We start from the raw sequence: 27,386 nt of genomic DNA on the forward strand, positions 1-27,386 counted from the left end.
CAAATGATAACAACTTTAGAGGTACACTTTCATTAGATAGAGCGTTGACTAGAGGTAAAACGTATGCCGTAAAAGAATAAAGTTTAACCATGATATCAATCGTAAGTTAAGCTATTATTCCCCTCCCACTTTTTTCCCACTTTAGACGAATGCCAAAAACAAAACGACATGAATTTACAATCAATAACGGCCACTATAAGTATGTGAGATATGGACTCATTTTGTAAATAAATTCCTATTGCAGCCAGCATTTCCCGGTTTCTGACATGTTTGTTTTTCCACTCATATACTGTTTGATTATTGACCGGAGATATTAAATCAACCAAAAGCACTTTGATTCTCTGAAATTGTAAATTATGGTATTTCGTTGGCTGTTTCCCGATCTTATTTTGGACCTCCTGATTCTAAGAGGGCGTGTCTAATTAGTTATGCCCGATTAACTTTTAGTAAATTGAACCTCAACTTAAAGACCTACACCGGGTTAATAAGTTCGAGGTACAATAAGTAAACAAAAGAGATCCTACCAGGTATCTTTGATCATTATTTTGCTTTGAATAACGATCAATAACAATGAAAAATGCACGAACAGGTTTGTTATATAGGAAAATATATTGTTGTAAACAAAGTAATAACAAAATATTGCGTTCTTGTGACATTGATTTCCATATACCAGGGAGCTAAACTGTTATTTAAAAAGTCTCATTCACAAAAGGATTATTAAATTTGTGAAATAAATATAATATTTCAGGGTTAGGATTAATGCATTTGTGAAATGTCTATATTAACTTTTACAACTTTAGGACATTTTCAAAGTGGGAATATCATCTTTAGTGGAAGCTTATGGAAATATTTTATAAATTACAAAATTTGAAATAATGAACTGCCTGTTAAATTTGGACAACCATATATCTAACATGTCTAAGTATTTAATATTAAATTAAAAGTCCTTGAAATACAATTCCAAATACAACAACATAAAAAATAAATGAAATAAAATGTCTTTGATGTATGTTTACACAGTTTTGGCTGCTGAATCCCAATTATTGTCACATTAATCTGTTGTGTCTGTGGTTTCTCAATCAATTTGTTTTCATGGGTTTGTCATTTTTGAATTTACTTTTAAGTTCGGCATTTTGGTTATACCTTAAAAGTATACCAATATTAAAATTTTCAATTTCGATTACAATTACAAAATGAAACTCTAAAGGGAATAAGATGGATAAGTAAAACACAGATTTTTTTCTGCTACAAAAAGAAAAAAGCAAAAAAAAAAGACTCAGAATTTCGATAATACTTGCAAATAGAAATTAGAATATCGGAATTGAAAGCAGTAGAGAAAAGGGATTTAATTCCGCATGAGTTTTATTCAGCAGTAAAACAATTTGATATTAGTAAAGTTATCAAGTTTTTTCCAAAATTTTGACACATATTTTTGTTTGGCATTTGGAGAAAATTGGCCAAAACCAAATTTATAGACAATAAAAATAAGGACATATGGAATGATTGCCGATGCGACAACTATTAGACAATTTGAGTTATCATTAAAATTGAGAATGGAAATGGGGAATGTGTCAAAGAGACATCAACCCGACCATAGAACAGACAACAGCAGAAGGTCACCAACAGGTCTTCAATGCAGCGAGAAATTCCCGCATTGTATATTTGGACACGGTCTGAATACTAATAACACTTTATTCCAAAAGCAATACAGCTTATATAGGATACATACACATACTAATAAGAATTTTATCTGCACCAATAATAAGAATTTTCACAAAATATTCTTGAGTTACACAATATGTTAATACAAAGGTGTACATGAAATTAAATACAATACATAATACATTATACAAAATGCGAAATACGAGCGGAGAATGATATACTTTAATAAACACAATATGTGAGAACAAATATACTATATAATGCAATTACATTCTAAGTGTTTCTGCTCATTTTAAAAATATACCTAAGTTATTTAATTCTTTAATATTTTGGACAGATAACAACTTGATAAGTTTGTTTGCAGATGGATTTCTCCCATGATACTTTTTTGTATACTGTTCTCGAATTTGACTATATTTTTGACATTCAAGTATGAAAGATACTTTCTTTGCATGTTTACAATATGATCATAAAGACCAAGATTGTTCTCAGTTTATAAACACATACAAATGTATATAAGTAGAACAAACTCCTTAAAGAATAAGAAAACTAGATCTTGAATTAGTTGTACTTATCAGAGAGCCTTACCTGAAATCGAAGCTGGAAAGTCGCCATTCATTATTATAAACGGAATGGTTTACGGATAATGCTGATGAGAAAATAGAGACCATTTGAAGTTTTTCCTGAAAATTAATTAGATCTGGTTTATCGAATTGCTGTGTCTAAAATTACAGAAAAGAGGTTATATGTTCAACTCATGATTCTCTTAATGCTGCTGATCACTTAAGGGTAGCCAAAATTCATGACAAATTATAAAACATTTTTATTGGCATAATATTTTGTATACGACTCTGTAACATCATTATTTGTTTTCAGTACCAGCACCCGTGTATGACAAGATATATTGGAATACATTGAAGATATATGGAAATGATCCGTCTTCAACCACGAGTGACTATCCTGAAATGGTCTTAGGCAAACGTACTGTCAATTTAGATAAAAGAAAGATCAGTTTTAACCTTAAAGATTGCTATGATTTGCTCCTAACGTATCGGATTTCAGTCTAGACTCCCATTTGTATAGACAAATATTTTTTTTATAATTCGAATCTTGTTTATGATTCCTGTGAAGCTTTCACAACTAAATATGGACTATTTAAACGCAATTACTGTGGTTTCATTTATTTTCGTGTGTACCAATTTTTATGGACTGATGAAAAATTACAGTTTCGGGGATATTTGATTTCGTCGTTTTCCAAAGTCATCACACAAACTTTGAAGAAAAAAGTTTACCTATAGCAACGAAATTCACGACATGTACATACCCTGTTAAATCATTCGTAATTTTTTCTATTGTCTGAGAGTGCATTTGAGTTTAAAAGTAATGTAGAATTATTAATGATGCTGAAATTCTTATAAGCATATTATTTTTACAACTGGAATTCTGATATTATTTACCTTATAAACTACTTTTATATACTTTTATTTGTACATTGTTTTTGGTTACTCTGATATTGCAACAGAAATGTAATTTTGAAACAGAGTAATTAGATTTAGCAATTGCAAAATAGTCAATTTGATATATGATAATGCCATACAACTAGATACAATAACGGTTAAATCAGTCGTGTGTCCAGTTACTTGTATATCATAATACTATATTGGTAGACCATACAAAATATACATGTATAATTTGTTTCCTCGTGCATTTTAACAATAGTTCTGACATGTTTGCACAGTACATGGAAAATATAATAAAAAGTACTTTTATCTTAACTGATCCTTACTGTAGATTTCTGGACGTGAGTCAAGATATGAGTCAGACTTAACTGTTTCTGTGGTATTCTTTATTTCAAGTTCGACTAGATAACTGTGCTGAACATAGTCATCTAAGTTCTACATGTATATACATATAGGAGAAAGTCGACAGGAAGAGGAGAACAGTTGATTCAAAGATCTTGTTTAAAAAAAGTAAAATAACAAAAATACCGAACTCCGAGAAAAATTCAAAACGGAAAGTCCCTTATCAAATGGCAAAATCAAAAGCTCAAACTCATCAAACGAATGGATACCAACTATCATATTCTTGACTTGGTACAGACATTTTCTTATGTGGAAAATGGTGGATTGAACCTGGTTTTATAGCGCTAAACCTCTCACTTGTATGACAGTTTAAGGGAGGCATAAAATCAGTCTGATTTAATCAAAATTGTCTGAAACTGATATCAGGAAGCTTAATTTCTTGATTGACAACTAATTTATAACGTTCTGAGGAAATATTTTTTAATCAACAATCGGTTTTTCTTTTGGACTGGTGTTTGTCTTAACGTCGTTTTGTTTCTTTAAGTAATCTTGTTTTCCTTGACCCATGTGTATATTCCAAACTTAATTTTTTCTTCTTATTATTTGATACTTGACCTTTGTTGGAAGAAACTATGTCGAGCTTTAGATCTTTGTTTTCATATTTTTACAGCTATAAATGAATGTGCATCTGGTCTATGTGAACACGGAGGTAGCTGTACAGATAATGTGAATGGATATACATGTACATGTGAAACCGGATATCGCGGATTTAATTGTGAATACGGTAAGAAAATGTGTGTGTGTGTGTGTGTGTGTGTGTGTGTGTGTGTGTGTGTGTGAGAGATGTTTATGAATATTAGATACTCAAAATTGATCGATCAATTTAAAGACATGGAGGTGGAGTTTGCGTTTCCTTTTATTGAAACATAAGATAAAGTAGAAAAAATAGTTTCCATGCATAGAAATTAAGCTGTATCAGCATGTAACGCTCATGAAATAAAATACCCTATCCACTGAATGACAATTATTGAACTGGGTAGACTGGTGTACGGACTAATAAAAGTACCCATACGAAAAGCGAACACAGAAGACAGCTGATACGTTCTCCCATTTAACCTGGAAATACATCTAGCTGATTAAGAAGGGTAGGTATATTCCGTTCTGAATGTTATCACATTCATGTGCAGGATTATTGAAAAACAAAAAAATATAACATCTTGATTCACATCGTATTTGGAATCTATGGATGTCCATTTTTTGTGTTACATGTACATTACAATTTTCCGCTATCTTCGTACCAGTTTGTGACTTTTTTACATTTATATATACCTTTTACAAATCACAATATTTTCTTATTCTCTATAGGGACAGCCACGTAATTTGATGATGGGGGAGGGACTATAATATTTTATATACATATATGCAGTTATTTCCCTTTAGAACATTAGGTTTTTCTTTTAAAGAAAAAACCCAGACGATTACAAGTTTCAAAGAAATGTGCTTAAAAGCATGAAATAATGACCCATGGAAGATCTATTTTACCAGATTTAAATGCGCACTACAGTTTATTAAAATATGTAATTCATTTGACAGGAATCGTTTGTTGTTGCAAACTATGATTTTACTGTACAATTTTTCATTTTTTTAAGGTCTTTCCACCATTGAATTTCTCTATCATTGATAAGAAGTCACTTCCTGTTTACTCTAAGATATTGGTTGCAGTCTTGTAATTGACTGCTCCAAAGGCTTACATGCTAAACAGCTGATCTTTGCAATTTTTTAAAAATAAAATGCTACATAAAAATTTATTTTCATGTGCATGGCATGTATGTACTAATGTGAAATTGTGATTTGATCGAAAAAAAAGTGGGTCATGCCACAAAGAATAAAAAGTTATGTAACCCTGAAGTCAAAACTAATTTTTTCTACTTTCTGTTTGCTGTTTTTACTAGGCCGCACCACTTCCAGTAAACATGATATCCTTCCACTTCCCTGAATTGATATCCCCAAAAAGATGCAATATTCTTTTTTAAATCTAAACATATGTTTTTATTCAGCATAAACTTTTAATCAAACAGAAAAAATTGAATCCCGAAAAAAATTCAGAAAAAAATGGACTACTTTATTTCACTCCATGTTTTGACATGCACCGGAAACTGGAATTTTAATACAATAGATATAAGAAGATGTGGTATGAGTGCCAATGAGACAACTCTCCACCCAAGTCACAATTTGTAAAAGTAAACCATTATAGGTCAAAGTACGGTCTTCAACACGGAGCCTTGGCTCACACCGAACAACAAGCTATAAAGGGCCCCAAAAATGACTAGTGTAAAACCATTCATACAGGAAAACCAACGGCCTAATCTATATAAAAAAAACGAGAAACGAGAAACACTTATGAACCACATCAACAAACGACAACCACTAAACATTAGGTTCCTGACTTAGGACAGGTGCAAACAAATGCATCGGGTTTAAACGTTTTAATTTGTACCAACCTTCACCCTTACCTGAAACAATATTGCAACATCACAACATAGAAAGACACACTACAAAATATCAATCGAAATGGCTTAACTCAGCCAAAAGACATATTAACAAAAACAGGTGAACATACACTGAACGAATAAATTTGATCTATGACACAATGTAAGTTTAACAAGACTGGTACCTATTACTGACGTCAAATCATTGGTTTTTTTTATTCCAAAAATATATGGTTCCTTTGTACTTTTTCCTGAAATAAGGGAGATGATTTGCTACATCCGGTTAAGAACAGGTCACTTTAGGTCTCAGAAGACAGTTATATTCACACTGATTCCAAAAATATAAGGCTTCGATGTACTTTTGCCGGTAATAAGAGAGATCATTTGCTACTTACGGTTTACAGAAGTTGACGTCCGGTCTCAAATGAAAGGTTTATGCACACAGAAAATGCCGAAGAAAATATGGTACTTTTATATGAAAGAAATGCAATAAATGCTACTTATGGTTTACTCAAAGTCACTTCCGGTTGACTTTTTGAAAGGTTATAATTTTCAAACCGAATGCAAAATTCCATTTCTGGCTTTATAATGTACCTGTATGAAGTTATTGCAAAAGTCAAAATCCAGAACGTCAAATTCTCATTTGACCTCGACCTCACTATCAAGGCCTTAAATGAATGATCTCAAACTTTGTACAGTTCATGAGTTAAATCTTCATACAATTAACTCTTAACTTTCCACGGTAAAAACTATTAAAAGGGACAGTACTTTTTCGACCAAAATTTAAAAGTTACGACCTGTCGTAAAGAACAATTTTGGTGAAAAAGATATCATTACTTATTACGGTTTGTGAACAAAAGCGAAAAAAATCAAAAGTTAGAATTAAGATCATAACCTTGATCTTGCCCTTTGACCCTGACCTCAAATTTCCCTTTGTTCTCTATAACTAAAAGTTCTCGAGTAACATTTATATATCACTATGTCAAATACAGAAAGGGGAAAAAACTCTGATATGGAGTCTCCGTATTTTGACTATCTTTGGTCAGAATCTCAGAGAACATCCTTAGGATATAAGGACCAACTTGGAATAATAAATTTGTCGATTTCTTTTACGGATGCGAAGGAGTTAACAGATCAAAAATTCGTACATAGGAAACAGTGGACAGTAACACCGGTTCAAGAGAGAGAAAGAAAGACAAAAGACACCAAAGGGACACTCAAACTCATAAGTCGAAAATAAACTGACAAAAGTAAAATCATAAAAATACTGAACTCCGAGGAAAATTCAAAAAGTAAAGTCCCCAATCAAATGGTAAATCAAAAGTTCAAACACATCAAACAAATGGATAACAACTGTCAAATTCCTGACTTGGTACAGGCATTTTCTTATGTAGAAAATGGTGGATTGAATCTGGTTTTATAGCTAGCTAAACCTCTCACTTGTATGACAGTCGCATCAAATTCCATTATATTGACAACGATGCGTGAACAAAACAAACAGACACAATAGGTAAAAAGGTCAAAATAGGGGTACAGCAGTCAACATTGTGTTATCATCTTAATCACTATAAAAACAAACAAATGTAACGAAGAAGCACAAAAAGGCATACATCAAATTTATCATCCTCATTTGCTTATATTATACGATTTTATTTATCTATGTAAAATCCACCCATAAAGGATGGAAGGTTTTAAGTACTGGCGTAAAATCGCGCGTTTGAAATTCGCACAGGTAGACATAAAAAAATTTTGTCGTTCAAAGTATGTCGGGATACATAAATACAGAGTCACGTAAAATGGATATCACAAAAAACAGACTTAACAGTAAAAGTAATATTAATAAATAAAATAATTGTGTGGTTCAAAGTAGGACGGAATACATAAGTACAGAGTCACATCAAATGTATATCACAAAAAAACAGACTAAACAGTGAAAGTCATATTAATAAATAAAATAATTTTGTCGTTCAAAGTATGACGGGATACATAAGCACAGAGTCACGTCAAATGGATACCTCAAAAAACAGACTTAACAGTAAAAGTAATATTAATAAAGACAAATAAAAGGATACTATAACACGTTATTAAGATGATAAACAACGTCAGTACGCAAAATCTATACTTCAAGACCATCGTGTATTATTTGTGAAGTTGATACGGAATATTTATCAACAAGTTCTTGGTACCTTCCGATGAACTTTTTTAGAAAAAGGACGAGACGTTCTTTGACATACCCCTGGTTCATCAACTTTCTGCTCAGACACTAGTGACGTTTTACAAAGTCTGAGTAGGAGCTGCAAGCTCTTGAATATCGAATAAGTTGGGAAATGTATATCCCATATGCAGGTGAAGTTGGTATATTGCTACTAAGGTGGGGGAAATTGATAATTTCAAAATTCAAATCGTCTCGTTTGTCATAGATTCTGGTACTGAGATGACTGTGTACGTCAAATTCGAGGTATAAGTCTAAAAATGAGGCGGGGGAAGCCGTGTCTGTTGTTTCTTTAATTTCTAGTTCTGGTGGATATATTAATGGAACCAAATCAGAAAAGTTCGGATTGTTAATGGAAATTACATCATCAATATATCTGAAAGTGAAATCAAATAACCTGGCTTCTTTGATCTTCTTGTTTTTGACAAGTGTCTGAAGGAACTCCGATTCATATGAAAATAAGAAGAGGTAGGCAAAGAGAGGCGCAAAGTTCGTTCCCATAGGAATGCCGAAAATTTGTTGAAAAGTCTACCTCCAAATTCAACAAATATGTTGTCAATAAGAAACTCCAGCATACTGATCACTTGTTCCTCTGTGTAGCAGGTTTACCCTTTTGTTCACTATTAACAAAATATGCCTTATGGTATCCCAAAGTAATAAATTTATAGCGTATGCTACCATTTTTATGATGAAAAGCATTGTGGATTATTTCTTTTAGACGGTTTTTTCAGTTTCACATGGGGAATGGTGGTATACAAGGTGGAAAAATCAAAAGTTTTGATAGAACTAATTTCAGAAAAAGACCGAGATTTAGAATTATCCAGAAGTTTTTTTTAGAGTTTTTAAGAATCCACATATAGTTAATACCACTACGCGAGTAAACAGTTTCACAGTATTTCTGAAGACCCTCTTTCACTGCGGACAGAATTTTAGTCAATCTAATGGACAATTCTTTAGTGGAACATGCAGATGAGCCGGCAATGTACCGTTGTTTGTACGGAATTTTGTGAAGTTTAGGTATCCAATACAAACAAGGTAATTCCTCCGATTTGTTGTTCAATGCAATATTCATTGAAGCCATGAAAGACTTATGATTCGCCAAAATCTCATCCTTGTCAAATGATATGTTTTTGTATGTGGGATTACCTGAGTGATCATTTATTCCTAATTCGTTTACAAGACACTCGTAGTAATACGATTTACATATAAAGACAATATTATTTGAAGCTTTGTCCGCAGGAACAACAACATACTTATCTTGAAGAGATGATAGACATTTCACAGCCTCTTTGTCAAGGCCAACTGCGAAAGCGTATTCAATGTAAGATATATTTTATCAAAACCGTTTTAATATTTTGCGAAAAAAAGTAGACCTCTATTAAACAAATGCATGATTGATTTGATTTGTTGATTGGTTGATTGACTGATTAAACACATTAGACCGGGACTCCAAGAACATGCTAAAATTTTATTGAGAGCCTAAGTTCCTTATTTGAACACATGGACCCGGGCCTCTAGGAACATGCAAAAACGGAATTGAGACACTAGATCACCTGTTTAAACACATGGAACTTGGACTCTTCGAACAAGCGAAAAGGGAATTGAGAGCCTAGATCGCCATGTTTAAACGCATGGGACAGGGTTTTAGGAGCAAGCATACAAGTAAAGGCAGGGCGTAGATCTCTCTCTTTTTTCGGGTCCATACAACATGTTAATTTATATTGAAATTATGATATGTCTAGGAACATGAAAAGATTTAAACATCCCACCAAAAAATTATCCTTGCATCTTCCTTTATAAATTTCCTTTGCATTTTATTCAATCTTGAATTTAAAGGAAATGGGAAATGACCTAAACGGATCTTTACTCTTTGTTTTATTTTAGGTAGCATGCGCTGATGTTGGTGTCATTGTAACGTCACGGAGCTGATATACACAAAAAGAAGTTTTTAAAATTTCTTTGCAGATAAGGATGTCGTCAAGACCAGAACTATGTCTGGACATTGTGCTGACTGATATTTGTTCTTTTATCTACAGGTAAATTGATATTTGATCAATGATCAACACTGTTCGTGCTATCCATTACGAGTATTTCCAGAAAATGTACTTATTTCAACAGTGTTACAGGAGCACAGATTTGTATTTTCATTTATGTTTAGAATAATTGATTTCAATTTCTCAGTCCAGGTCAGGACGTGAAGCTGACCGCAGATGTATTTATAGTGTAAACAGGACTACATCTTCTTGTTCATTTACAGGTAAACTGATGATTAGTCACTTACCACGAGTCTTCAGTAATTTGCATGAAGAAAAATATTCTGTTGTTATAGTAATTTGACAAAACGTTTATCGATTTTTTTCAGAAAATATATAAATTGAAGTTAAGTTTTGCAGAGATTGGTTCCTTTTTCAGAAGTTTGTACATAAATCTGATCTTATTTTTACAGTAAAATCTACTGGAATGAAGGCTATGATTTTAATTTCATAGAATTGTGATTCCACAAAAGTATCGAGGGAGGCGGACGGTCGAGGAGCAAAATGTTGGACCTTAGTTGATTAATTGAGATTAGATATATGTACATAATGATACATGTAGCTGCAAAGTTTGAAGTTATAATTAGCTAGTCTGTTTTAATACTACTTTTTTGGGGCATTGAAACCACAAGACAATGACGTGAACCATTTTGATTAAATTTTCCAGTTATGACATATCGCAACTTATATTTTGATTAAAATGTTTGTGTCGATATCTATAAATCTTTCTGAGTAGAGGCGATATGCAGTGAATGTAAACATTTAGAATATGACCTTGACATTTGACCTTGACCTCATTTACTAAGTTAAAACACAAGGACCTCAGATAAAAAGTATCTAGGTTTATATGGCTTATGGTTTGTTTATAAGTTACAAACAAATAACGACAAATTGAATTGATGAAGGTAGATAACTCCTATAAGTTGTCACTGGATCGCTTTGATCCAAATTAGCCAAAAATATCTGAAGCTATAACGAACAATTAAGAAAAAATAATTTTGTCATTTTCTTTTTTGTTTACGGAAGAAATGCACGAACAAGAAAAGCAGTGTTCGGGAAGCTATAATTTTTTACAATAAAAATATTTCGTTGAACATGGTGAGTTTCAAAAGCGCAATAACTGTTCGATATCATATGCAAAAAATCTTAGCGATATCCTGCGTAACCACAATACACCGTAAGAAAAAAAAATTGGCGGGCGAAAACGAAAATAATAATCGGAACAAAATCAACAGGTCTTTCCACGGCACTAGAAGCAAGATTTCAATCTGAAATGGTCATTTTGTCTGATCAAGTTTTAATCAACTGAATTTACCGCAAGAGAAAACGTAAAGATTTTTTCAGACTTTCTCACGCTGTTCCGATCGAAAGTCACGGCGGGAAATTCAGTTACTTCAGTCATGATTCTTAAACTAGGCGAGCCAGATAACATCTATAAATTAGAAGGTAGTGGAGTAAATGATGGGCATGGTAGCAGGGGCAATACATAATGAACATTTTGTAACTACTAAATAGAATTAAAAATAGATATAGCTCTGTAAGCAAAATACATTTAAAGGGGCATAAGGTAGAAAATATCAAAAAAAAAATAAAAAAATTATGATTTTATTTTGTTCAATCATTAATGAAAGTAAAACAGTGAAATAATTATTCGCTGTTAGCAGCAAGTTTGGTTCAATTTTGTCATTATAAGCTATAAAACATCGCTGATGAATTATTCACTTGAAAGTGAAAAATTCGACCTCATTAAATCCGCACTAATGTGACCTTTTATTTAACACCTTAGCTAAAGATGGGTTAAGTATAAAATAGGCGTGTTCAGCTTTTAAAAGGAACAGAATAGAATTGAGAATGGGAATGGGAAATGTGTCAAAGAGACAACAACCCGACCAAAGAGCAGAAAATAGCTCAAGGCCACCAATGGGTCTTCAACACAGCGAGAACATCCCGCACCCGGAGGCGGGCTTTAGCTGGCCCCTAAACAAAAATGTATACTAGTTCAGTGAAAATGGACGTCACACTAAACTCCGAAACATATAAATGAACTATATTTTTTTTAAAAAGATACGAGACTAACAATGGCCCGTGGATCCAGACTTGGGACAGGCGAAAAAATGCGGCGGGGTTAAACATGTTTTTACACTAGTCATTTTTGGGGCCCTTTATATTTTACTGTTTGGTGTAGGCAAAGGCTCCGTGTTGAAGACCATATTTTGACCTATAATGGTTTTTCTTTTACAAATTGTGACTTGGATGGAGAGTTGTCTTATTGGCACTCATACCACATCTTCTTATATCTATTTGTTAGATTTCAATCCTCCCCCTGTTCCTCTAACCAATGTAAAACAAACAAACACACGGCACTACGCACAGTAACACTCAGCTTAAAAGAAGTCCGAGTCCGATGTCAGAAAAGGTAACAGAGGAAACTAACCAAAAGGATAACGATACATAAATTAACAAAGAACTACTAGCAGTTACTGACATGCCAGCTCCAGACCTCGATTAAACTGATATAACGATTATGTCTTTATCATATGGAAATCAAGCACTATCCCTCCCGTTAAGCGTTTAGTATCATACCATCATAAAACATATGAGAAGAACATTACCCGTATCATGCCAACAACTGGTTTTAGAATAAAAAGTAAAATAACAAAAATACCGAACTCCGCGGAAAATTCTAAACGGAAAGTCCCTAAGCAAATAGCAAAATCAAAAGCTCAAACACATCAAACGAATGGATAGCAACTGTCATATTCCTTACTTGGAACAGGCATTTTCTTATGTTGAAAATGGTGGATTAAACCAGGTTTAATAGCAAGCTAAACCTCTCACTTGTATGACGGACGCATAAAATTCCATTATATTGAAAACGATGTGTAAACAAAACAAATATAAATAAATAAATACAATAAACGTATTTATTTCCGATGCAAAGACCCTATGAGTGAATCAATATTATTTCCAAAATATGCCTTCTTTTTTATGACCTGACAACAGTATCGTAACTATATCCCTTCTGAATAAGTCTTTTTAAAGGTTTGGTTAGCTTTTGAGGTGAATGACGACATTTTTGTGCTTTGTATAGAATATTACCATAAAAGATTGGATGTAAAATACCTGAACGTATAAAATAAATGCATGTTCATTTATTTTGACGTCCTTGTACCGATGATAAAATTTAGTAAATGTTTTGACTAGTTTGTGATATCGAAAACCCTGATGTAATAATTTTTCAGTAATACAGAGATTTCTTTAGGTAAAATCAAATATGTTGCTACATACACGAGCGAAATTGAACAAGTTGAGATATATAATCACCATAAGATTGTGACAAGTGAACGTCATCATCTAAAAATGGATAATTACCAGTAGGAAATGAACAATCATCTCTTTTATCGTAAATTTTGGTATAAAGCTTCCCGTTAAATATATAGATATTAAGATCCAGAAAAGGGCCGTGTTCATTAATTGTATTAGCTTTATATAAAGTCAGTTCAGCAGGATAAATATCTTTAGTGTACATACTGAAATCGTCATTATTGAGAGCCAAATACTTAAAGCGTTATTAAATTTTTGTATCAGATGTTGTTTCGATGGGTCTTTCCTGATTTTTGCATAAATTGTAACTCATAACAATAACGAAACAGTTCCGCAATAAGTGTTGCACAGTTAGTCTCTATTGGAATTCCGATAACTTGACGATTTACGGAATCTCAATAGCGAACAAAAATGTTATCTAGTAAAAATTCAAGTACAGTTATCCAATTGACATAGTTCTTTTGTTTGTCAACATTGAAAATGAAACAAAGGTGAACCCTTTTGGTTGACTGATTCGATCCACAAAACTCATTCTTATACAGGTAGAAACTTTGATTAAAATATTTGTTTAACCTAAAATATGAAATCAAACAGACCGAGAAAAATCCAATTGCACGTCTTTGCTATATTATATCTATAATTATGTTTATACCGTGTTATATGACCGCCGGCAGTCTTCGGAGTTCACCCCGATGGCAACTAGACTAAAAACACATGAAATGCTGATACATATTTTCGAGTCTATGCATCGTAAATTGTATTATTTTAGACTTCTTATAATTTAGATATACGTCTTTGTTATAAATCAAATTTGTCAAACCGAAGAATATGAATTTGACAGTTAATGTCCCTTTAAGAAATAAAAAAGCATTTTACCCGAACTATATATGGTAAGGGATACCACACCAACGTACTTTGATAAAGAGATAATTAAACATCAGTGGATGATACACGAACGAGAAAACTCAAAAGTAACAAGCATGTGTACTTAACAGTACCAAGACGGGTGTAGATGTACTTAACAGACTGTAAAAAAGTCAAATGATTACAAATAAAGGCAACAGTAGTATACCGCTGTTCAAAAGTCAAAAATTGATTGAGAGAAAACAAATCCGGGTTATCTAACACACTATAATACTTCGCTTGTATTTATATCCTACTTTTTTTTTTACATTTATCTATCTTTTTAAAATATGATTTTAGTACCAAAACCAAATTATTATGCACTACCGTTGAAGTAAAACTGAGGGAAACACATCAACTATAAGAGGAAAACAACGGAAAGACCCCGCCGCATTTTTGCGCCTGTCCCACGTGAGGAACCTCTGGCCATTGTTAGTTTTGTATGTCTTTTTTTAATTTTAGTTCATTTATATGTTTTGGAGTTTAGTGTGACGTCCATTTTCATTGAACTAGTACACATTATGTTAAGGGGCCAGCTGAAGCCCGCCTCCGTATGCGGGATTTTCTCGCTATGTTGAAGACTCACTGGTGGCCGTTGGCTGTTTTCTGCACTTTGGTCGGGTTGTTGTCTCTTTGACACATTCCCCATTTCCAATCTCAATTTTATACATAGGTAAAGCCTTATAGTTCCAAGCGTCTAGTAGAGTTATGAATAATTGAAAATACAGAAACAAAGAAAGCTAAACAGATCCAAAGATTTTCCATCAACACCACATGCCAAGTTAATTTTAAAAAAACATGACAGCAAGAGTTGATATTTATTTCATGTTGCAGTGTCGGGTCATTTTAAAATTTTCCAGATGTGAACTCTTTCTAATAACCACCAGTTAGAAATACTGTAAACATATACTTCTATATATTGTATTATATGAGAATCGAATGTAGTACTCACAATAGAATGAGAAAAGCATTAGATTAGAATGATCATACTAGTTTAATCAAATAACGTTATATATGTATATAAAAAAAAAAGAAAGGTCCGACCCAAGAGTTGGTAATTAGTCTTGTTAAATCAGGATATTGTATTATTATATGATTTTTATCATTACGTTATTTATACCAGGTTATCTAACACACTAGAATACTTCGTCTGTATTCATATCCTACTTTTTTACATTTATCTATCTTCTTTAAATATGATTTCAGTACTAAAATCAAATTATCATGCACTCCCGTTGAAGTATAATGGAGTAGTCTTCAACTACTTTGACCACAACGACTTTAAACCCGACTTACTCTCCAGAAATATCTTCAGGCAAAGTTTATTTCAGTTTTATTTCAAAATGTATATATGCAATACTATTATTCGATTTATACTTCCCAACTGATTTGTAATAGCATGATTAGTCTCAAATAAACGACACGATCATCTTGCTTACTACCTGATGAACTAGTATCCTTCATCAGTTTTACAAAACGTAAAAAGCATCTAATGAGTGGTGTCATTTAATACTAAGATACATACACCAATAAGATGTGGTTTGGTTTATTTACAAAACAATAAACGAAAAGCAAAAAAGAACGACAACCACTGAACTACAGGCCCTTGATTGCCACACATATATGTATTGATTCGCAAGATCGCAACCTCTTCCCTTATATTGACATCAGTAGAACATCATAACATACGTTCACGAATATTATTTCTTGGATTTAAATGTTATTTGTGGACTACGGAATTTTTAATTCCAGACGTTGTTTTGTATTTTTGTATTTTTGTTTTTGGTTGGGCTGAGATCATTGTTTGGAATTTCATATTTAAGGTTAATAATAATATCATTCTTGTCGAGTTATCACAGCGAATAGTAAATCTTTTCATATATACATTTATTGTAGGCAAATTGTCATAAATGAAGGGTTTAATTATTACTTTATAATACCGAAGACCTGGTAATTTTACATTCTTGTTTGCCAATGGAAAATAAGTCACTATAATAAAGAATTTTGTTTTGTAATTTGTGGGTTGAAGGATAAAATATCGTTCCTCTTTATATTTATTTCTAAACATAGTCAAAAATAGCCTCAGGAAAAGGTGTGGACAATGCCGAAACAAAAGAGAAAGAAAAAAGAATAAACATTTTCACAAGTTATTACATTATGGCTACAAAAGTTACAGTAAAACAAATTTTGGTCATACAGTATCAAAGATGTCGCAGCTACTAAAAGCAAGATCCAATTACTTCATTATACTGATATGCAAGAAAATAATTACACTTTATTCTTTCGTAATCGCTACTTTACGTTTCTAAAAATCTGATACCGGAACATGATGAAACTACAAATAAACGTGACCTTCTGTAACTTCCATATTTGACTTTGCCTATCAATTTTTTAATCAATCTGTTTATTTTATATGTTCTTTGTGATTTCGCATAAAAGTAAACTACTTGACTATCAATCATTACATTGCATTGCCTCTCCGTAGACTACTGAACTCGGAATTTAAAAAGAGAGGTGAAAGATACCAAAGGGACATTTAAACTCATAAGTAAAAAAAAATACTGATAACGCCATTGCTTAAAAAGAAAAAAAGACAAACAGACAAACAACAGTACACAAAGCACAAAACACAACATAGAAAACAAAAGACTGAGCAACACTAGCCCCGCCACAAACTGGGGGTGATATCAGGTGCTGTGGGAGGGTAGGCAGATTCTGCTCCACATATGACACCCGTCATGATGCTCATGTAAGCACAAACCCGGTGATAAATCTAATTTGATAGGTCACATTCGGGTAAATTGTAACATACTTGTAGTCATCTATGAAACATATATTCTATAAGGATCAACGAACTCGTAATGGCGTCCGTAAAATGTGCGAAGGGATGATGTCACTTTCGACACTTGGAGCTCTAGGCGTAATAACTTTTTGTAAGCCAAAACCCTAAATCAAGGAAATCGTGAAATAAATACAAACCCTGGAATATCGTATTAACTGGGAGATATATACCGTATTTGATTTCAACGAAAGAAATCTCTGTATTACTGAAAAAGTATTACACCAGGGTTTTCGATATCACAAACTAGTCAAAACATTTACTAAATTTTATCATCGGTACAAGAATATCATTCGTAAATATAAATCAACATGCAGTCATCTTATATGTATTTCGCATCCAATATTTGATGGTAATATTCTTTACAGCACACAAAAATGTCGGCATTCACCTCAAAAGCTGACCAAACTTGTAAACAGACTTATTCAAAAGGGATATAGTTACGATACTGTTGTCAGGTCATTACGGATTGCATATTTCGGTATTAATATTGATTCACTCATAGGGTTTTTGCATCGGAAATAAACACATTTATTCTAAAACCAGTTGTTGGCATGATACGGGTTATGTTCTTCTCATATATTTTATGATGGTATGATACTTAAGCCCTAACGGGAGGGATTGTGCTTGATTTTTATATGATGAAGACATAATCTTTCAATCAGTTTAATTGAGGTCTGGAGCTGACTTGTCAGTAACTGCTAGTAGTCCTTTGTTAATTTATGTATCATTGTCATTTTGCTTAGTTTCTTTTGTTACCTATTCTGACATCGGACTCGGACTTCTTTTAAACTGAGTTATACTGTGCGTATTGCTATGTGTTTCTTTATTCTACATTGGCTAGAAGTATAGGGGGAGGGTTGAAATCTCACAAAACATGTTTAACCCCGCCGCAATTTTGCGCCTGTTCCAAGTCAGGAGCCTCTGGCCTTTGTTAGTCTTGTATGTTTTTTAATTTTAGTTCATTTATATGTTTTGGAGTTTATTGTGACGTCCATTTTCACTGAACTAGTACACAATGTTATTTAGGGGCCAGCTGAGGACCACTTCCGGTTGCGGGATTTTCTCGCTGCGTTGAAGACCCATTGGTGGACTTCGGCTGTTGTCTGCTCTTTTGTCTGGTTGTTTTCTCTTTGACATATTCCCCATTTCCATTCTCAATTTTATCTGTATGCAGGCGCTGCTGGAATGTTGCAACAAGGAATTTGAAAGTTCACAATTTGGAAGCTGAAATCATATCTCTTTTGTTGTAAAAAACTGGGACAACCTATGTTTAACTTCTTTTAGATTGATGTGAAAGGTATTCTTTCTAACCGCTGCAGTAGCTCGGTGAATTGGTAAATATTCCAACTATGGGCGCTGCCTTGACCATTGTCTTTATATATCCCGAGCTCCTCATGATAGTTCTACTAATAACCTTGTACCCCTTATACTGAAGTCGTTTTGTATTGATCTGGTCCAAATGTATTAATATTGACTAGATATTCCGAAACTTTATTCGTTTATATGCTTAATAAAATTGAGAATGGAAATGGGGAATGTGTCAAAAAGACAACAACCCGACCAAACAGCAGAAAACAGCCGACGGCTACCAATGGGTCTATTTGTTTTCCACGATGTTGTCGGTCTCTTATTTACTTAATAGTTTTGATCCTTCTTTTGCTATATACCACTATTCAAATTCCTATTTTTATTGCGTCAACCTTTCAGTTATCATGTCGGATATTCCCTTCACATACTTTTCCAACCTGTAACTCGGTTGAAGTCTCGTTTTACAATAAAACCATATATTTGTAAAACATATGAATATTGTATTATTTTTTTATATCTTAATATTGTTGTTAGATTTTCGTTTACTGGAAGTATTAAGTTTATTGAAATCTAAAGCATTATAACTAACACGTGCATAATGATCTGATTGATAAATATACACTTGATGAAAAAAGTCAACGATTCATTATTCCCATGGATGAAAAAAAGTAGTGCCAACATTCATAAATTTCGGGATAAAGTTAAGCATAACTTATTTGAATTCAGTTGTTGGCATAAAGTTGTAATACATTTACCACGAGACTGTATGTAGAGTATGATTATGACCCTGGTGAGACCTTGACTTTTGACCTTAAATTTCCCTAACCGTAATATACCTTTTTTATACTTTGACATAGACATTGATATCTAGCACTTCAGTATATAGGCTTATGACACTGTATTGTGTACAATTATAGAGACCCTATGACCTTAACCTTCTACCACAAAGGTCAAATTATTGATTTTAAGTATAAATATTGTCATTCTCATCATAAATCAAGAATTGTATTTGCTTGTAATTGCTATCCTTGTCATTGTGCCTAAGGAAATGACCCATTGGTCATGCCTATCCACTCATATTATTGGTTGTTGACTATCATATAAACGTATGTAAAACATCGACCCTAAACAAATATCGGTGACTCATAAGATTGACTGCTTATAAAATAGTCAACTTGCAAAGTTTATTCGAATATCTATGTAACATTTTATATATTATCGTCCTGAATATGAACATACTATTGGCTGCTGGACGTAAGTCGTCAATTCAAATCATCTTAAATACCAAGCTTATAATGTTGAACGCCGAACACACGTCTCATCTTTACAAAAGACCGTGAGTGACGCTCAAATCAGAATACCGTAAAGGTAAAATCAAATATGAAGTTAATAAGCAATTCCGAAAGGTTGTGTAAAATAAAGCTACGGTAATCTGTTCATGGGGATAAAAATTACCAACTTCATGTCAACACGGAATGTTGGGTTGTCTTCAACGCTGTGAACAATATTTGACAACACGAAAAAAAAATCTGAACAATGTCCGATAAATAATTTGAGCAAAACAATTAAGTTAAGGTGGCTGGAGTGTCTTCCTCCATCTTGGATTTTAAAGTAGCAGGTAACAATTGGTCTAGAGCTTTAATGAAATTTGCCAATTTTGAGAGTAGTATGTAATTCATGTGTAAGACTTTTCATGTTAACATAGAAAATTATGTGTTTTATCATATTTACGGCTGTATTTTCTAAACAAACACAATATTTTTGTTTAATTCATTTTTTTCAACTATGCCACATAAAGGGAGATAACTTAGACAGTAGGGGAGATAATTCAGATAAAGTAATTTTTTATAATAGAAAGTGAATTTATCTATTTTAATGTGTAGGAAGAAAACATGTCCGGTTACCCCATTTTTTCTTTTTCTTATCTGAAAGCATGTTATAAGAGCTATCTCCTCACATTTTATCTTAAAATTCTATAGTATAGTTTTCTTTTTATCACACAAAATTGGATTTTCCATGCATAATCTATACAAAATCTGACAATTTTGCACAATCTGTAGAGTGAAAAAAAGTCCGGTGACCCATACTTTTTATTATATTTTGGAAAAAAAGCTTCATAAAAACTACATTTTGACAAATTATTTAAAGAAGAAATCTATGGATTTAATTTAAGACCCCCCCCCCTTTCCAATCCACCTTAAATCGCCACACAGACGATCAAGTACATGTATACTATATGGTCGCAATACGAACAAAGGTCACATTTACAACAGGAATAATCAATAACACTATCTAGCAGATAATGTGAGCACAACACCTACAAAAACATACCATTAAGTAAGTAATGTGATAAACGAACATTCAAAACAAACACAGAGAGAAAAAAAACATACAACGACAAACGCTTATATATGTTGCTGGTGTGGTACTAATAAGACACGATTCCTACTACACCCACACACTCGAAAAGGATACCGACAAGTTTATTGTAGTATAATTTCACGTAAACATCGTTTACGTCATTAATTTACGACCTGGCAACGTTATTTTTATCTTTTCGTTCCATGAATTTATCGTTCAGTAAGTTATTAAATATTTCGAAATTCAACAACTAGGCATTCATTGTAGATGACATTTGTCATATCAATCGCGATTTAGAGGATTTATTTGGATTCAATACTTTTTACTTCGTTATTAAAATGGTCTTCTCATTATTTTGATTTAAATGACATTGATGAAATCATATGTATTCGAAACTTGGGTCTGGCGTACTATTTTATTTTTCTAGTTTTTTATTTTATTAAAAGGACATGTTTTACGTTGTATTATTGCACTTGATGTTTCTTTGATTTTAAATGTATTTCAATCTATACATCTCTACTGATTTTAGAAGCAGGGATGCCAGGAAAGATGGGAGGTTCTGGTGTAGATAGTGGCAGGGACAATAACAATATAATATTATGTAGGTACTTAAAATAGCTATGAATATCGGAACGAAAGTAAACTATGAAAGAATCAAACAAACAACAAATGAAAAAATAAAATCAATAAGAAAAAAACAAGACAGCAATTGTTGAGGGGATAGATAATTTTAAAATCCCAACACGCTAACACTTTTGAAAATCAACAAAGAAGAATAAGATATATATGTAAGAAAGTGTGCTTAAATAAGAGCAAAAAAACACAGGTAGAGCTAAAACGATAATAAATATAACAATATCAAGAGAAAGGCTTAAAATACCAAAAGACATTTAGACTCATAAGTCGAAAACAAACTGATAACACAATGGTAAAACACTAAAAGGGCATAAGACAAACAACAGTTTACAAAACACAACAAAGAAAACTAAAGACTGAGCGACATGAACCCCACTAAAGATCGGGGTGATCTAAGGTGCCTAGGAAGGGTAGGCAGATCCTGTCCACATGTTGCACCAGTCATGTTGCTCATTTGAGTACAAACCCGGTTATGAGCTAATTCAGTAAGTAATATTCAGGGAAAAGAAGGCGGTATTTTGTTTAAGACAACTGAAACATGTTTGTCGTTATCTGTGAAACATATATTCTATAACGATCAATCAACTCTTGATGGCGTCCGTAAAATTTTCGAAGAGACAATTTTAACTTCACCAAGCGATGTTTGCAGATACTGAAAGCAACCTTTTGGAAAATTCTGTGATTGGGTGAAGTCATATTTTACAATAAACCAGTATATTTCTTTATTGGCAATTTGCACATTTTCACTGTGATCTTAATGGCTTATATTTTTAAGATCATGGACTGGACTCCATTCATACAACCGAATAACTTTTCAAACCTTTTTATACGCGTAAAAGAAGATTTATTTACTCTTTTTTCCATTTTACTTCATATTCTCAACCAAAAATAACATGCAGTTAAGACAAATTGCCGATAAAAAGAATATGGGCATTTTATTTTTTTTTTTTAGATATTGCCCTAAACAGCTCGCACTGGCGTGCTCGCTTGATATTCTTGCTAATAAAGTCAGTATCAAAAACGAAAATGCCATTATGTTATATGTAATATACAATTTTTGATATCATAATCCATGTTGGTAAATGTTTTCGTATAACGTGTATTGAAATCTGAAACATTACTGCTAACAAACAGGATGAAAAATATACAATAGATAAAAATGCCAATGGTTCATTCTAATGCAATTTGCTTGTAACGATAATTTTGATTGGACGTTGACAAATAACTAGAAGGGTTAGATTCTACTTTCTTTCAATCTGTAACTAAGAAAGCCACCATATTGAATTCCGATTTTCTTTTGGTATATAATTTCTCAACAAATAAACAACAAAGTCACATTTTGAGCCTCAAAATCTTGTCAACATTGAAACAATTCAGAAGCGTACGAAAAGTATAAAAACGTCTAGTGTTTATGTTTGACATCTGCAGTATACATATGACGTCACATTTTTAAGACGATAAAGACGATGCAACAGTTTCGCGGACTTTTTTATTTATGGCATTTTTAAGCCAAAATATTTAATAAATGGAATTTATTTTAATATGTGGCATTAAAATGGAGATAACTGTGTTGTATATTAAGCTTGGCCTCGTAGAACATAGATTTTACAGTCGAAATTGAGTTTTCCGAGCGACGCATAGCTAAGACAGGAAAAAGTAGAAGAGAAAAAGTAGCGCAAAGTTTTACAAAATTTTGCATAGAGTTAGTTGTAATTCATTTCAAAGTCTTTTATATGAAAACGCTGATTTTTACTTTCGATCCTGGATTTATATATCTGTTTAAAATTTCAAAAGGGAAAAAAGGAAAATATTAAGACACCATCCAGGAAATGTCATCTAACAGTGTGTATATTAATGCGTTATTATTAACAAAATCAGTCTTTTTTTCCCCAGGCCATTTAGTGAATAATCGTTGGTGTATTTGTATTCTTTTTACCCTATACCCGCATTATTGATTTAAACTGCGATAACCTCCTGATTTCATTACGAACATAGCACAAGTCATCATTTTGTTCGTTATAAGTACACCTATGATTTAGGAGCTATTTGACTTAATTAAAGTAATCGTTCTCACTTTTTTTCAATTTCAACTACAAGCTCAAATGAAGGTGTACTTGGAGGTATTTAAAACACTTTAGGTGACCAATCGTTTCAGTCTTCATTATATGCCGCTCACCACATACTTATATATATATATATATATATAGAAGTCTATAAAAAGGACCAACCAGCAAATTTACTATGTACCGGATCGTCTAGAATAGACGATACTGTGCAGATAAGGAAAAAAATTATATAAGTCTAGAGATTTGCACAACGATACTAATATAAGATGGTATTATATGAAGATGTTGTTAATAAATCGTGTTGACAAATATTTCGGCTTAACAAATTGAGCTATTTTTATACATATTATCAGTATTGTTAAAATAATTGACACCAAAGAAGGCTATTTGTTAAGCCGAAATATTTGTCAACACGATTTATTAACAACATCTTCATATAATACCATCTTATATTAGTATCGTTGTCCAAATCTCTAGACTTATATATATATATATATATATATATATATATATATATATATATATATATATATATACAAGTCTAAATTGAAAACAACGTTCAATCCTATGATTGCGTTGGATAAAAACCGCAATTTTTATACGTGTGCATGCAAAACAAATTTCTTGTTAGAGGGGTCTAAATACAGCACAAACAACATTTTCCAAAAGACCAAAAAAGTGAAAAAGTATATTTTAACAAAACGCATTTGACTAACAGGTCGAACAACCAATGTTCTTAAACCCTGCTGACTGCCATTGGCGATTGCCAAATAAACGGATCACCGATGTAATAAATGGATCTTAATTAAAAATTTAATACTAAACAGAAAACAATAAACTTGCGGAAAAGATGGTATACCGCAAACAAAAGGTGCAAAGGTTTTTGTACACCATATCCGGATTTAGACAATCAATGTCTCTTCAGTGATGTTAGGAATCGAAACGTTATTTTGAAAGCCATACAATTGACCTCAATTTGGGATAGACTCTTGAATTTTGAGGAGTCAAAATAGAATGAACGGATCATATAAACCCGAAGGCAAATATAATACAAGCCCAAACAAAAAAATATAAACAAGTCTAAATTGAAACCAACGTTCAAACCTATGATTGCGTTGGATAAAAACCGCAATTTTTATACGTGTGCATGCAAAACAAAGTTCTTGTTAGAGAGGTCTAAATACAGCACAAACAACATTTTCCAAAAGACCAAAAAAGTGAAAAAGTATATTTTAACAAAACGCATTTGACTAACAGGTAGAACAACAAATGTTCTTAAACCCTGCTGACTGCTATTGGCGATTGCCAAATAAACGGATCACCGATGTAATAAATGGATCTCAATTATAAATTTAATACTAAACAGAAAACAGAAAACAATAAACTTGCGGAATACCAGTCTAAAAGGGTACAACATCACCAAAAAAAAATAATAAAATGAACAAATCTTAAATATTTCGAATAACAGATATCCTTCATCAGTATGATTATGATGTAAAATGAATTATGTCAATCTATTCTGATTGAACTATAACAATCTTGAAATTTATACAATAAAACAGTTGAAACCGAACACAAAGACGCTAGTACAATTCTAAAATTCAAAAAATGATGAAGGTTATATAGCTATTTACAACAGAGACTGTAAAGATATGCTTCTAATCCGATAAAAATAGTAATGTATGATATGAACTGGTACAATTCTGAAATTTCAAAGGTGACGACAGTTCAGATGTTACAACAACGATTGCGTGGAAATACATTCCCAAGAAACAGCACAGACCGATGTAAGCTGGTATATTATTTCAAATTTGACAACGGTAGAGTAATTACAACAGAGGCTGCGTATTTAAACATCCCAAATAAATATCAGTTTGATAATGATTAAAAAAATAAAAATAAATGTTGACTAAGGTTAAATAATTGAACGTGACTGCTTACTTGTACATCCCTCCCAAATGAATAAAATCCTGTAATTTAAACTGGTATAATTAAAAAATTCCTTAAAACTGTAAGAGTCCAGTACGGAAGCCTGAATTACTGGAAACAAGTGATGGTAGGATAATGAGTGACTCATTTTATTTTTTTTTCATTTATGCCCTCTGGGGAAACTGTCCATAGCTTTCTTATCCAAAACCTTGCCCGAGCAAGTCTGTCTGCCCTTTGACCAACCCTCGTTGTGGTCTATGATTGTTGTGGTAAGGTTTTTGAGATCAGCTTGGGCGTGCCCAGGCGATCTCAAATGACGACTTACGGGGAGGTCTGGCCTGCAGGTTTAGTCACTTCGATGACCATTCATGCGTTTGTTGAATGGCTGTTCTGTCTCGCCAACATATTGCATGCTACATCGACACTGAAGAAGGTATACAACATTATGGGTTTTGCAAGCTACATTGCAAAATATAGTGTACACAGACCCAGTGGAGTGGCAAGTAAATGTTTCAGTATTCAGTATTTGTTGGCAAGTCAGACATCGTCTGTTACCACACGAGTTGCACCATCCTGCAGTTGAACAGCTTTTATTAGAGGAGACGTCAGCTCTCACAAATAAGTCTTTCAGACTTGCTGGTTTCCGAAAAGCTAAGACAGGAGGTTTGGGAAAGATCTTGGATAATTTTGGGTGCTTGGATAGCGATGAAGGATATCTGTAATCCGAAATATTTAACATTTGTTCATTTTATTTTTATTTTTTGGTGATGTTATACCCTTTTAGACTTGTTATATATTATATTTTGTAGTGTACTGTATCATAATTATATGATCCATCGCCCCGTAAGATTTATCGTTGGCTATTATTCAGTCATTTTATATATATAAGGGAGGGAGGAAGGTGAGGGAAGAACGAAAATTTGCTTCTGCAAAATTGCAGATTTAACATTGAAATTTAGAGTAGTTATGTATTTATATATGTTAAATCTGTAATGTGTTATATGAAAATCTTTTGTATTAATCAAAATACAGCGCGAAAAGCATATTGTTCCTATAAAAATTGGATAGCGTATTATAATATGACATTAAACATGTTAAACTGTACGTTATTTATATCAGAAAGTAAAAAAATAGTGAACTCCGAGGAAAATTCAAAACGGAAAGTCCCTAATCATATGGCAAAATCAAAAGCTCAAACACATCAAACGAATGGGAAACAACTGTCATATTCCTGACTTGGTACAGGCATTTTCTTATGTAGAAAATGGTGGATGAAACCTGGTTTTATAGCTAGCTTAACCTCTCACTTGTATAACAGTCACATAAAATTCCATTATATTGACAACGATATGTGAACAAAACAAACAGACATAATAGGTAAAAATGTCAAAAAAAGGGGTACAGAAGTCAACATTGTGTTATAATCTTAATCACTATAAAAACAAACAAATATGTAACAGAGAAGCACAAAAAGGCATATAGAAAAAGTACAGTAGCAAAAATGAAAGACAAGAATACAAAAATTTACAATAGCACAATAACACAATGACGGGATGTATAACTACAGAGCCACGTATATCAGGTTATCTAACATTCCCGAATACATCACCTATATTTATAGCACACGTTTTGTTTAATATAATTTCAGTACCAACACCAGATTATAATGCACGTCCATCGGTGAAAAATGGAAACCATCAGTCTTCAACTACTGTGGTCACGACTTCAACCACGAACAACTCTCCAAAAATATATTTAGGCAAAGTTTACTTCAGTTTTATTTCGAAATGAATTTGTGCAATAACATTAATCTATTTAT

At 32.7% G+C, this 27,386-nt stretch overlaps 1 protein-coding gene across 1 annotated transcript in view; it reads left to right on the forward strand.

Moving 5' to 3' along the window:
- LOC127726993 (uncharacterized) overlaps window positions 1-27,386 on the forward strand; it is a 153,110-nt gene that overhangs the window by 98,628 nt on the left and 27,096 nt on the right. The window contains exons 18-19 of the mRNA XM_052234364.1: window positions 2,539-2,643; window positions 4,135-4,248. Coding sequence (XP_052090324.1) covers window positions 2,539-2,643; window positions 4,135-4,248 — 219 coding nt within the window. The remainder of the gene's footprint in view (window positions 1-2,538; window positions 2,644-4,134; window positions 4,249-27,386) is intronic.

Source organism: Mytilus californianus, unplaced genomic scaffold (genome assembly GCF_021869535.1).
Source record: "Mytilus californianus isolate M0D057914Y unplaced genomic scaffold, xbMytCali1.0.p SCAF_19, whole genome shotgun sequence".
Lineage (NCBI taxonomy): Eukaryota > Metazoa > Mollusca > Bivalvia > Mytilida > Mytilidae > Mytilus > Mytilus californianus.